The 14,003-nt window shown below is 42.4% G+C and overlaps 1 protein-coding gene across 3 annotated transcripts in view; it reads left to right on the top strand.

Annotated features, from left to right (window-relative positions):
- The window catches only part of Tec (tec protein tyrosine kinase), a 130,234-nt gene that overhangs the window by 91,981 nt on the left and 24,250 nt on the right, over positions 1-14,003 (top strand). For all 3 annotated transcript variants that reach the window (XM_008837702.3, XM_029565710.1, XM_029565709.1), the window contains exons 3-7: positions 4,254-4,358; positions 9,534-9,615; positions 10,677-10,805; positions 11,865-11,905; positions 13,225-13,400. In XM_008837702.3, the coding sequence (XP_008835924.1) occupies positions 4,254-4,358; positions 9,534-9,615; positions 10,677-10,805; positions 11,865-11,905; positions 13,225-13,400 (533 nt within the window). The remainder of the gene's footprint in view (positions 1-4,253; positions 4,359-9,533; positions 9,616-10,676; positions 10,806-11,864; positions 11,906-13,224; positions 13,401-14,003) is intronic.

Here is a 14,003-nt window from a genome sequence, read left to right as displayed (position 1 = left end):
CGCTCTCCTCTCTCTCTCTCTCTCTCTCTCTCTCTCTCTCTCTCTCTCTCTCTCTCTCTCTCTCTCAGTTCTTCTGTCCAACCAATAAACTGTTAGATTCTACAATGCTATTGTAATTTCTTCCTCCCTCTCTCTCCCTCCCTCTCCCTCCCTCTCTCCCTTCCTCCCTCCCTCTCTCCCTCCTTCTCTCCCAGCTTTCCTCCCTCCCTCTCTCTCCTTCCCTCTTTCTCTTCCTCCCCTCCTCTCTCCCCCTCTCTTCCTCCTCCCCTTCCTCCTCTCTCTCTTTTGTTCTCTGTCTCCATACTTAAAGCTTAAGTGTGTATTAGCACCTCTAATTAATAAGCTAGCTAACTTTGCTCCACTCTGTCTGGTCCTGAAATTCTTTTCTACAGTGTAGTCAAGGATCTGGCTTTACCTGGGTGGAGGTCCTCAGGCTACTGGTGGCTGTGTTGAGCTGTGTCTCCCCACCACCACTGCCAGTTTTACTGGAAGATATTTGGATCAGAAAATCCAAATATTAGCACATTAGGAAATTTTCTTAGAGCATGAATTTAGGGTATTTAAGTTAATCCAGTATCAGACATCCCTACTTTTTCTATAGAGTGACCAACCTCTTACATGTGCCTGTAGTAGCTGTGACAGGTGTGAATGAAGATGGATGTCTTGGAATCAGACTTTAGCCTGCTGCTGCAGAACTGGTGAGCTGGCAGGCAAGAATAGTGCCCCCCCCCCCCCCCCAGCGGCAGTGTGAAGGGCAGTGTTGATAAACTCCTGAGGTGTCAAAAGCCATTGCCTCTGGGATTGGTGGATTAGGGCTCTTTGGATTCTTGTGCCTTTAGTATTTTTCTAAAGTTTCTATAGTGAACACAGGTGACTTTTTAGTAGAAGGATGCCGATCTAGCCATTTCACCCCAGGAGCAGGATGGGTAGCCCAGCCTGAGCAGATACTTAAACACCATGCAGCACGTTCTTTCCAAGCTGGCCCCTGGTCACCTTTCCAACTTGCCTTCTGCACCCGGGGGGTTTTCAGTCACACTGGTCTGCTTTTGCTCTTTTTACTTAGAAAATAATTCCAAGTTCAGTACTCTGAGCCAGACATGCTTTTAAGCAGCTCTGCAGCATTAGCTTACTTAATCCTCATACCTACCCTATTGCGGTGATAGTGTTATTATTCCCATTTTACAGACGAGGATAGCAGGGTCATGTAGGAATATGATTTTCTTGTTCAATTGTGGGGGTTTCTCTCTCTGTCATCCCACTTCTGACGAAGAAGCCATAGGTTCACTGTGTTCTCTGGCATCTATCTCTTTTATATGCAGCACTTAGTACATGGTATGGTGGTTTCTGTATCAGTCTCTCTCACAGGTAAGCTGGGGCTTGCTACTTAGTTTCTTTATCTGTAAAATGGGTCTTACCTTGCAGGGTAACTGTGAGAGCTGAAAACTCTCTGGACAATCAGTTGGGAGACTGCATGTGCAGGAAATGGAGCTTTTCCTGTCCTGTGTTTTTTGTTTTTTTTTTTTCCTAGACAAAATTATTGGCACAAGACAGGTATTGTTTGAGAAATCAAGAAGAAAGAAGAGACGGAAAAGCAGAATGACCCAAAGATAGAGCCACCAAGGGAGAAGATGTTGGCTCCTTCCTGCTCAGAAAGCAGAGGTGGCCCAGCAAGTGCATTGAGTTTGGCTATTGCTGTCAGTTTTTGAGGTTGCCACCAGCCTCTAGCCAACTGTGGGTGTTGCAGATTGCAAGTGCTTGAGGATGGAGTGGGTGGGAGGGAAGTAAGAGCTGTGCACTCTCTTAAAAGAAGACTGAAGCCAATCTTCCCCAGGCAAGGGAAAGTGTTATGTTTGGATGGTGTCTGCAGACAGAAGTAAATCCTTGGAAGAGAACAGCCAGAGAGCTTGTTCCTCCCCTGCTCTGGCTCAGGCTTGGAGGATTCCAAGTGTCCCTGCCCCCTCACCCTCTGCAGCTGGGCATCCCAGGGGCCAGAGGGCTTTGGTAGCAATTGAAGCTTCAGGGACTGCCTTTAGCCTGTGTGAGCCACAAATTTGTCACTTATAGACTAAGGAGACTCGGTGCTTACATGTCAGGATGCTGTGAACATGGAATGAAGTGTCAGCTGCAGATCTCAACTGCTGTGTTCTTTTTACTTAGAGACAGGGTCAAAAAAAGAGAGGGTGACACCTTACAGTGTCATTGAACTGCAAGAGGGACAGGGAAGGACTTGCCTTTGGAGTGGCTGCTGTCCTCTGGATAAAGCAGACTGGGAGATGGGCCTCCGGAGGAGGGAGTGGGAAAGGGATGCCGGTCTGGCAGTGCTGGTGGCCTCTGGAGTAGATACACAGGACTGGAGAGCAGCAGAAAAGGCCCAGCTAGGTGTGGAGAGGACAAGGGAGTCACAGCCAGCTTTCAAAGGGCTAGGGATAGACCTGAAGACTGACACAAATATCAGGGAGGTACAGAGAAGGACAAGAGGGAGAGAAGGTAAAAAAGGAAGGAGGAAGGGAGGAAAGAAGGATGGAAGGGGTGGATCATGGAAATCTGATTGAGAAGGTGCTGTGGAGGACACCTGTGTGATGGAAGCTGCTGATGGCCTGAGTAGGGGCAGGTGTGAAAGTCTGATGTCATTGAAGATGTAGAGCAGGTTGCATGGAGAACCCAAAGACTGTGGCCTGAGGAAAGATTGCAGAGCTTTGGGTGAAGTAATTAAACTTGGGCCTTGCACTTGAGAGGCAGGCTTTCTACCCCAGCTGTATGGGCTCTCTCTACCCCACACCCATTTCTTTTCTTTTTCTTCTTTTGAGACTGGGTTTTATTAAGTTGCCCAGGTTAGCCTTCAACTCATTGTATACCCTGGCAGGGTTTGAACTTTTGATCCTCCTTCCTCAGTCTTCAGAGTAACTGGGATTACAGGCCTATGCCACCCAGTTTAAATGAAGTTATTTTCAATGATTGATGCTAGGGGTATACAACTCTGTTCTTCATTCCTCTTTTGTCATGTGAATACATACTAAAAACATGTAATAGTAGTTTTGGGAAGACTTTTTGTGTGAAGTGCACCAGTTATATTACTTAACAAATGTTTGTTCCACACTGTATTTGTGGTCCTTTTTCATGTATGTGTGTGACTGGTTTCCTTGCACTACTTGTATTCTTCTGGATTTTCTCCAGAATGAATTTCGAGGTGAGAGGTTAATGTGTGGGTGGGTCCTGATAGGCCATTATGTCATTGCTGCAGGCAGATCTGCAGTGATCAGAGAGGAAGAGAGGATGTAGGGAAAGAGAAGTCCAGCAGCCAACACTATAGTCCCAAGTGGAGCTGTGTGTGGTTACAGACAGCCCGCCTCCCATCGCTTGCTCTGAACCCTGCTGCTGCCAGGCGACGTGCCTCCACACGGGAGGATGCACGGTTGGCTGGAGTGTGCACCTGTGACTCAGTAAATAGAATTCCGCGGGTTTGGTCTTTGCTTAAATGAGCCCTCTTGTCAAGATGTTGGACAAGGGCATGTCTGGGAGAGAAGGCAGCAGCAAAAGGGAGCCTGTTCTGTTTCAGACCGTTTTGTTTTTGATTTTTTTTCTTTAGGCAAGGACAGAACAAGTTCATCTTTAGAAGTGAAATTATTTAATGATTTTCATTATAGTCATTAGTATTAATATTTTGAACAATTTTTTACAGTGAAAGGAAACAATTTATGTAATTATTAAGGAAATTGTAATTTTGTGAGTATATGTGTGTGTGTGTGTGTACAAGTGTACACGTGTGTGTGTGTGTGTGTGTGTGTGTGTGTGTGTGTATGTAGCCCTGAAGACAGCCTTATGTATTGTTCCTCGGGGGGGGGGTCCACCCTTTTATTTATTTTATTTTATTTTTTATTTTGTTTGTTGGTTTGTTTTGAGAAAGCATCTGTCATTGGCCTGGAACCTGTCATTTGTGCTAGGCACCCCTCTACTGAGCCCTGGGGATCTGCCTATCTCTGCCTCCCTAGCTCTGCAATTATAAGCATATGCCACCATGCTGACCTAGTTTTACTTAGGTAAAATAGGGGATTAAACTCTATCAAACTTCTGGGGATTAAACTCAGGTTTGCAAGACAAGTGCTCTACCTACGGAGCTATCTTTGAGCTTTCTCTCCGATCCTGAAATGATCGTAATTTGAATCAGTACTTTCATAAGCCATATGTAGTCATTAAAATGTTTTTCTCATGTCTCAGGATTATAATGCATCTTCTCTTTTTTTTTCTTTTTACAGAAAAAATACAGAAAGGGGTTTATTGATATTTCAAAAATCAAGTGTGTGGAAATAGTGAAGAATGATGACGGTGTCATCCCCTGCCAAAATAAATACCCGTTCCAGGTGAGTTGGCAAGTAGCAAAAGTGATTTGCTTTCAAACAGAAATGAAATGAAGAGGCTGCTTTGGAGGAAAAGGTAATATTAATTACCATGTATGTTGATGAAACTATACAAAGATCCTATTACACAGAGAGAGTAAATGTACTGTTCTTGCTTATGACTAAGGAAGGTAGGGCTCTCTGATGATAAATGACTTCTTCAGGGCCATTTTGTGAAGGAAAAATCAGCCAAGCACATGCATGTATTAGAAAGAAGAAAAGAAAGCAAGTTCATTGAAAGGAACTGACACAGAATTACTCATGAGGTGAGCTTTATTAGGAGAGTTACAGGCCCATGGGTATAGCCAGCCATGATGAGGTCTTTCACATAGGAGAACAATTAGGAGAGATATAGCAGCATGCCACAGGCATCATGATGGGGGGGATGGGGGGAGAGAGAGAGAGAGAGAGAGAGAGAGAGAGAGAGAGAGAGAGAGAGAGAAGAGAATATTGACTATTAAGAGAGTTAGTGCATTGCAGGATTATCAGTACAGTGGGGACCTGAAGAGCGAGAAAGTCCCCTCAGGTCTAAAGAACAAAGGGGGTTCTGATTCTTATAGGTTTTCGGGGGGTGGGCAAGCTCCATACCACATGATCTAGCCTAGCCTGGCCTAGGCCTGTGTGCCAAGAATGAGAAAAGCATGATAAAGACTAAGCTGTAATTCAGGGTTGTCCTTGGTCTAGGGATCAAGGCTCTGAACTTGCTCACAACTGTAAGGAGGAAGGAGAAAACTGCGCAACACGTTTTATTAGTTTTTGTCTTAGGGAGCAGGAGAGCAAAGTCAGCGTCCTGATTTCAGGGGGAGATGCAGCCAGCAGACCTGTGATCTAGCATCACTCACCTCTTCTTCCTCCTAAGGAGGGTGGATATGACCATCCATGAACTACTCTGCGTTTATAACCAGGATCTTGTTGCTCACCTGCCCTAAGGACCTAGGAGTGTGGAGTTGAGCCCTGACATTCTAGGGCTGACCTCAGGTAGTACAGGATGCCCTCTAGTACCTAGCCACCCCCTTCTCTGATTGAAGACACTTCCCTGCTTTCCATTAAGCAATGAACCTCTCAAGTGAAAGTCCTCTTTTACCTAGGCTATGGTCTTACCAGGAGGAAAGGCAAGCTGCAAAATTCTCCTTCAGGGCAGTACTGACATGGCGTTTTGGTGGTTTTTTTTAACAGTTTCTGTGAAATTACCATTTATATTTGAAATGTACATTCATTAATTTGGCACATCTAGGTTATTTGCCATTATGTGGACATCAACAGGAAAGAAGGAAGGACTATATTTTCAATTTCCTTTTCTGCATTCTTCTTTTCATATCTGATATTCTCTCAGTGAGATAACTCTGAGGACAAGTGGCTCAACTTTCCTCTTATTGCCCTGTGGCCTTCTGTAAGTTACTTACCTTTCTGTCTTTTTTCTGTTCTGAAAAATGAAAAGAAGAATAGTATTCACTTGATCAGGTTGGTGTGAAGGTTCACTGAGGTCATATATAATAACTGAGTGATGAGTGAAGAGCAAGGTGGCTGGTAGTTGCTGTTATAGCTGCCTCTCTTGATACTGCTGCTGACAGTGCTGGGCCTTCCACCCAGCACTAGAAGTGAGCCCAGTTTGAACCTGCTTGGTTGAGTGTGTGAATGGATTTTAGAGTGTGTGTCCCTGTGTGACTATGAGTGCTATTTTATTTGATGCTTAGTAAAGACCCCACTCCTGTTGTGCTTCCGATGGATCTTTTATTTAATGGGGTGGTAGGCAGTTGCAGAAAGCTGTGGTTCTCATGATTCTGGACCCAGAATTAGGATTTTTTTCTAATTAGACTATTTTGAAGGGAAAGATTCATTTTGTAAGTTTTGAGTTGGTTTTAAGAATGAAGATTAAAAATAGAACAGAAAACATTCCATCCTTGAACCATTTTAAATTATTGAGATGAATTAATTTAAGGGCAGTTCAAAACACCTTAAAATTTAATCAAAAAGAGCTTTCACTGTGTACTTTAAACCTTGGCAAGATTTGAAAAGCCAAAACAACAGCCTTTTTATAGCCAAAGAGGTGGAGATCCTAGTTTCACATCTTTTTTTCTTTATTTTTTGATTTATTTTTATTTTTAATTATATGTGTACATGTGTGGGTATGTGCATGTGAGTGCAGGTGTTTATGGAAACCAGAGGTGTTGGATTCCCCCGGGAGCTGGAGTTACAAGGTGGCTGTGAGTTGCTTTATGTGGTTGCTAGGAATTGAAAGAACAGTATGCTCTTTTAACCTTTGAACCATCTCTCCAGTCCTTAGTTTCATATCTTAAAAGTAAAATTTTGTGGGGCTGGAGAGATGGCTCAGCAGTTAAGAGCACTGGCTGCTCTTACAGAGGACCTGGGTTTGATTCCTAGCACCCACATTGCAGTTAACAACTGTCTGTAACTCTAGTTCCAGGGGATCCGATGCCCTCTTCTGACCTCCATGGGCATTGCATGACATGGGTGCACTTACACACATGCAGGCAATATACTCATACACATAAAATATAAATAATAAATAAACTATACTTTTTTAAAAAAGCAAAAATTTGCACCAAGTTCAGAACAAGCTAGGAAAAAAGAATCAGACATTTTTTCAAAGGGAAAAGGGAGGTTTCTTCCTCTCCTGAGGAAGGGTGGAGAGAGCGGGAAGACCCAGCTTCCAGAAGCTTACCCCTTCATGTTTGCTTACAGAAGTCATTTCTGTTGGCAGCTGGGGTTCCCTTGAGGTGGCGTGGCCTTCCTGGAATTTAAACCCTGATCTGTTTATCTAACACTGTAGCTATTTCCCTATACCTACAGTATCTCTAAGAGTCTGTTGAGAGGGCTAGGGATGTAGCTAAGGGGTAGATCCCTTGCCTGGCCTATGTGAGGTCCTAGGTTTGATCCCCAACACTGCAAAGAGAAGAAAAAACATCTCCTTAAGTACATGAATGCATGCATGTAGACCTAAATAGGGAGGGCTGAGCAACTACTGAGTTGTGTTACTGAGTGTATTTCTTCCTTGTTGAAATGGCTTTTGTGCCTTTCAAGGGAAGTTTGCAAAACTCTCCTCCATGTAGACCTCCACTGCTGAAGAGCAGCTCACCAGAAGACAGGACTCCCAATAGAACCCTGGCTTCCATGTTCACCCAGTCTCAGGAACTGCTCACATGAATCCATGGAAAATGGCACATGGTGTAAACTGGGTTTTGCCGAAAAGGAGACTAGTCTTCTGGAATCTCCCTAGACAATCTAAACTACCCAGGATGCCAAAATTATATGTTTATTAGTTGGAGGCAGTATTTCTAGAAATTTCTGGTACTAATATAAAAATGTCCCATGTTAGCTATGTACTAGATTAAGCTAGATTTAGTTCACTAATAGAGATCCTGGTTGCTATATAGATTAAGCAAGGCAGCATATGTAAAGTGCTTGGACTAATATAGTAAGTCAATAAATTATTGCACTGGACAAATTATCATAATATACTGCAGGTTTTAGAAGGCCCAAGGCTCTAGCTTTTCTTTCCAGACATGTTTGTGTCAATTCAGGATGGTTTTCATGGTGCCTTGAGGCTTCATTCTTTCATACAGAGTTAGCTACATGATCAAATATGGGTAAGGTGTGAAAATGAATCATGTAGCAAATACGAAAACATGTCTCTCCACATCCCCTTTAGTGCCTTATCTCTGACATCATTTCTCACATTCTGTCTTGTAATAAGGCATTTCTATATATATCTTAGAAATACACTTCATGTTTGATTCATGTTTGTGTTTTTTGTAGTTCCAACAAAGTGCTGAATGGTCTGTATCATTATTTGTTCAATGATGTTCTCATGGTTTTTGGAGTTTAGGCATTTGATTGAAATGAATAGGAAGGAATGATATATTCAACAGGGGCAGGAACAGTTGTTGACCAATGAGATGGAAGTTTGTTTTTAAGTCTAATGGGTATTGTGGTGGTGAAGGGAGGTTCATACAGAATGCATTACTTTTTGCTCAGTTAAGGTATTTCTGCCTCATGACTGACCATTAGAGATAAAGTCCCAGAACAATGGCAAAATTCCCAGGTTAATTTTTGCAGGCTTATTTTATTACTAACATAAAAATTGCTCATCTCTAAAAGTGTTTAAAAGCCTGTACTCAGGAGTACAAATCCAAACCCTGGGTTTCTGTATTGCTAGGTGGTGATGGACAGTTAGGTGGGGCAGTGTTAAGGGACATCATTTGCAGTGCCCACTATTGATATGATACCCCCTGAAGTTATACAGGAATGGAGGACTTCAGCTAGACCTTCCTTTCCTCGTCTGTAAAGTGGAAATGTTAGGATTGATTGAGTAACTGACTACAAAGCACATAGCCTAAAGCTGTAGGAGTCAGTGCTGATGAAAGCTAGCTACTCCGTTTATTGATGTGCAAAAAGAAATGATGGGAGACATACTTTAGAGAGTAAGCCATTCATCTAAAGTATTATTTAGAAAAGTACTTGATTAGAATAAGCCCTTAGGCCCCAAGATCATCTAAGGAACTTTATTTAGTTAATTAAATTGAAAGCATGCCAAGATCAGTGAAACATCTTTTTCCTTTTATAAAAATATAATCCTGGGGCTTGGAAGATAGCTCAAAGTACTTGAGGACCTAAATTTGATCCCAAGTACCCTTATTTAAAAAAAAAATCCTGGTGTGGTGGTTTTTGCTTGTAATCCCAATATTGGGGAGGCGAATACAGACAAATTCCTGGGGTTTGCTGGCCAGTCAGCCTAGCCTACTTGATGAGTTCCTGGCCAGTGAGAGACCCTGTCTCAATGAATGAGGTGGATGGTCCCTAAGAAATTAGTACCCAGGGTTGTCCTTTGGTCTCCATGCATACATGCACACATCATGCATGACCCCCCCGCCATGTGTACTTACACCCACATGGACACTCATGCCCATACACAACACTCCCAATTCCTTTCCAGAATATGTATCCTACTTGATGTAACTTTTTGTAACTAAGGAACCTAGGTTCTTTGGGTCTGAAGTAATGGATTTGATTTTATTCATTTGAGAATCATTTATTGATGCTTGTAGTATCAAGGGCTCTGCTGGACCTAAGTACTATGTCTAAGTATTGTCATTGGTTTCATCTTTTGTTTTATTTTAGGTTGTTCATGATGCTAATACACTTTACATTTTTGCACCTAGTCCACAAAGCAGGGACCGGTGGGTGAAGAAGTTAAAAGAAGGTAAAACCTCATGTACTCTGTCTAATAACATCGTTATCACTAAAACAGACATATTGATAATATATCTCTTGCATTTATAATCACTTAATCTACAAAGAGTGTTTTTCCAAGAATAGTTGAGTTAAGTGAAATCAAAATATGGAAGACAACTTCCCCCTTAAAAATCTGATTCTTTATAGTTGCATGTATTTTCTAAGAAAGCATATTCCCATTTAATGCACAATGTAGTTGAAGGTGAGGAAAGCACAGGCTTTTACAGCAAGATTTGGTATTTTCTAAGAAACTGCTTGTGTCATCAGTCCTTGGTGTAGACAGATTGATATGCTCATGACATGTTAAATGGGCAGTTTGTTCTCCACAGTCCCCTTGCTTCTGCTAAGGAACACAAGGGTAGGGGGCTGACTTTTACATTGATCTGTCATGGAGTTGCAGTGGTCACTTATGCTCACAAGAGTGTTTAACAGACCAAACCAAACCAAACAAAAAACCCAGTGAGGAGTTGAAGAACCATTGAGTTTTTCTGAATGCTGAATTTTATACTATTATGATGGAATTGTTGTAATAAATATATAATCAAGGAAGAAATAATAAGTGACAGTTACTGTGCTGAACAGCTTCAGTTGTCAACTTGACACACCTGGGAAGAGGGAACTTCAATTGGGGAATTTCCTCTAACAGACTGACCTGTGGACATGTCTGTGAGGCATTTTCTTGATTGTTGAGTGATATCGGAGGGCCCAGCCCATTGTGGGCAGTGCCACCCATGGGCAGGTGGTCCTGGGTTGTATAAGAAAGCAGGCTAAGCACAGGTTAGAACAAATCAGTGAGACTTTCCTCTGCGGTCTGTGCTTCAGCTCCTGCCTCCACGTTTCAGCCCCAAATTCCTTCTCTGACTTCCCTCAGTGAGGAACCTAGGAGATGTAAGATAAAATGAACCCTTTTCTTTCAAGTTGGTTTTGGTCAGTGATTTTTATCACAGCAATAGAAAGTGACTAGGACACTTACCAAAGTTCTTTAGTCTGTTTTAGTTCACTAACCATTAATGTGTCTATGAATTACAGAAATAAAGAACAACAATAATATTATGATTAAATATCATCCTAAATTTTGGGCAGACGGAAGTTACCAGTGCTGTAGACAAACGGAAAAACTAGCACCTGGATGTGAAAAATACAATCTTTTTGAGAGTAGTAAGTACTCATTCTCTAACTATACTGTACTCAGTGTAAACATGTTATCGGTACTGTGAGAAAATGATGTGATTTTGATTTTGTTGAACTATAGTACACTATCTAGAAAAGTGCAAGGTTGGTATGGCTCATGAGAATGATGGTATTTACTTAGCAGTGGGATTCTATGGAGTTAAAGTATCCTTGAGAAACTTTGATTGTAACATTGGAATCAGTTTAGAATGAATCTTTTAAAACTGTGGGCCACACCTTTAATCCCAGCACTCAGAAAGCAGAGGCAGGTGAATCTCTGTTAAGTTTGAGGCCAATCTGGTCTACATAGCAAGTTCCAGGCCAGCTGGGGCTACAGGAGATCCTGTCTCAAAAATAAAAAAAAAATGTGGGCCATGTGTGATGATGCATGCTTGTAACCCCAGCACTCTGAATACAAGAGCAGGAGGTTGGAGAGTTTAAGGCCAGCTACCCAGTGAGTTCCAGTCCCCTGTAGGCTACAAAGCAAGACTGTTTCAGAGAACCAAACTAAAATGAAAAGCACGAGCCTAATCAGACCCTCTCAGCAACTTTCCTGGGGCAGTTAGTGAATGCAGTGTAGACGTGCTGGACAAAGAGATAGTCACATCCTGGGAAGGTCTGAGCTGGACCTAGAAAGATTTTATCATAATTCTTAGAAGAGAGACAAATGAAAACTTGTGAGTTGTTCCATTTGATATTTTCATTTGTGGTTAATTTGGAATAACTGAGAATATAGAAACTGAAGCCACAGATAAGGACAGACTCCTGTAGTCCAATTTATGTGTTTATTCATTTACTTTTTTGTGGTGCTGGTGATCAAACCCAGGGCCTTGGGCTAAGTGCTCACTTCACTGGGCCCCTGCCCAGTTTAGTTTTTAATTGTACAGTGCAATTGAGAGCCTGGGTGATGCACTGGTGGGAATATGGAGATCCCATGCAAGCCAGGAAGTTGGCCTGTGTGCTCTTTCCCTATTCCCCCATCAGTATCTTATCTTTATCAAAGTCTTGGCAGGTAACATTGTGACCTGCTTTTATTGGTGTTTTCAGGTGTAAGAAAAGTACTCCCCCCAGCGCCAGAAAAAAAGAAGGTAAGTGGTCTCTTGCTTTGGGAGTTAGGTGTGTGAGTCTCCTGTGTGGTTCAGAAAGGTTTGCAGGGTATTGAATATGTTCATGTTCATTCATGTGATGCTGCTTTTTCCCAGGACCACCCTAGAAGCAGATGCTCTGTAGCTCATTTGAGTATTTCCAATGTCAAGTATTATCAGTTTAGTTGCATAGATTTCATGTTTTCATGTGGGGTTCTGTCAGCCCTAGCATTTGCCTGTAGACTGGCTTAAGTAGTCATTTGAGAGGTGTGATATTTTAAAGGAATATCTTTAGACCATATTATGGGGCTTTAGACCATATTATGGGGCTGGAGAGATGGCTTAGCAGTTAAGTGATCATTATCATCATATGCTCTTGCACAGGACCCAGGTTCGATTTCTAGCACCCACGTGGTGGCTAACAACTGTCCATAACTCCAGTTCCATGGGAACAGGTACCCTCTTCTGACCTCCATGGGCATTGCATGATATGGGTGCACTTACATACAGGCAAACAATACATTCATTCACATAAGATAAAAATAATAATTTTTTTTTAAAAAGGCCACATTAAGCTGGGTGTGGTAGCACATGCCTTTAATCCCAGCACTTGGGAGGCAGAGGCAGAGGCAGAGGCAGGCAGATCTCTGTGAGTTTAAGGCCAGTCTGGTCTACATAGTGAGTTCCAGGACAGCTGGGGCTACAGGGAGACCCTGTCTCAAAAAGACCAAAAAAAAAAGGCCACATTATGATAAAGTAATGGTTTTAGTGACTTAATGATAGGCCTTTGAGGAGTGGGCTCTGGCGGAAAAACATGCCCCAGTCAGGATCTTAGGTAATATGAACTGATGTGAGTGACTTTGGGTGGGCTCTTTAAACCATTGTTGCCTCTGTTGTAACATGGACTTAGACAATAATCTACTTCATGGCAGCATTGTCAAGATAAATAAGAAAGTGTGTGCCAGATCCTAAGCATGAGTTTTATACAAAGGAGGTATAAAGGATCATTCCTTCTGGTGTCTACTGACAGGGCACTCTTGCCTCTCTCTGGAAAACTATCTCTGACACAGAAAAACAAAAAAAGCTTGCAATGTGTAAGGCGGATTTTTCTTCTCTCCTATATTTTAAATTCCACACGAAGTGCAGTAGCACTAACACTGTCGAACATTGGAGGGTTCACCAGGTCACCGTAGGTGGCTCACCTTAGGCTTGAGGTTTCTGTTTTACCCTGTGGTGATGCCTGAGTCTTAGTGTTTTACTGCTTTGCTTCACAATCAGTTTCACACAGATGCTGAACTTGCAGATGTTTCTTTTCTGCTTAGAGAAGGCCTCCTCCACCAGTTCCCCCAGAAGAAGACGATAACAGTGAAGAGATAGTTGTGGCAATGTACGATTTCCAGGCAACAGAAGCACATGACCTCAGGTTAGAGAGAGGCCAAGAGTACATCATATTGGAAAAGAATGACGTGCACTGGTGGAGAGCAAGAGATAAGTATGGGTAAGTGTCTCTGTGTGTGACATGCAGTGCATGCGTGGGAATTAAGTGCTGCGTATAGTGTGCTGTAACTGGTTGTAATGAGAATAATTCAGTGGGCAACAGATTCCAGTGCACCTGATGATTTTGCAGCATCACAGGGTATTCCTTTTTAAATTGTTACTATTACTATCATCATCATCATCATCATCATCATCGTCATCATTATTGTGTATGTTGAGGGGGGCATCCCTGCCACAGTGTAGAAGAACTCAGAGGACAGCTTTATGGAGCTGGTTTTCTCCTTCAACCTTTATGTGGGTTCTGGGGATCAAATTCGGGTTGCTTGGCTTGCATAGGAAGCTTGGATTTCCCACTGCGCCATCTTCCCAACCCCACAATGTCTCTTTAGTGATCACTCAATAAATGAAAATTGATCAGTCACTTCCTTTCAAGAGTTAGAATGCATTATACTGGTCTCCGTGTAGACTGTTTAATTTGCATCTTTTAACCTTGGGAGAAATTGCTATTTTATGTTTATTTCTTTGTAGTAAGAATTCCTTCCTTCCTTCCTTCCTTCCTTCCTTCCTTCCTTCCTTCCTTCCTTCCTCCCTCCCTCCCTCCCTC

The sequence above is a fragment of the Nannospalax galili genome, unplaced genomic scaffold (assembly GCF_000622305.1).
Source record: "Nannospalax galili isolate Female #2095 unplaced genomic scaffold, S.galili_v1.0 scaffold318, whole genome shotgun sequence".
Lineage (NCBI taxonomy): Eukaryota > Metazoa > Chordata > Mammalia > Rodentia > Spalacidae > Nannospalax > Nannospalax galili.
This window is presented reverse-complemented; position numbering and strand designations above follow the sequence as displayed.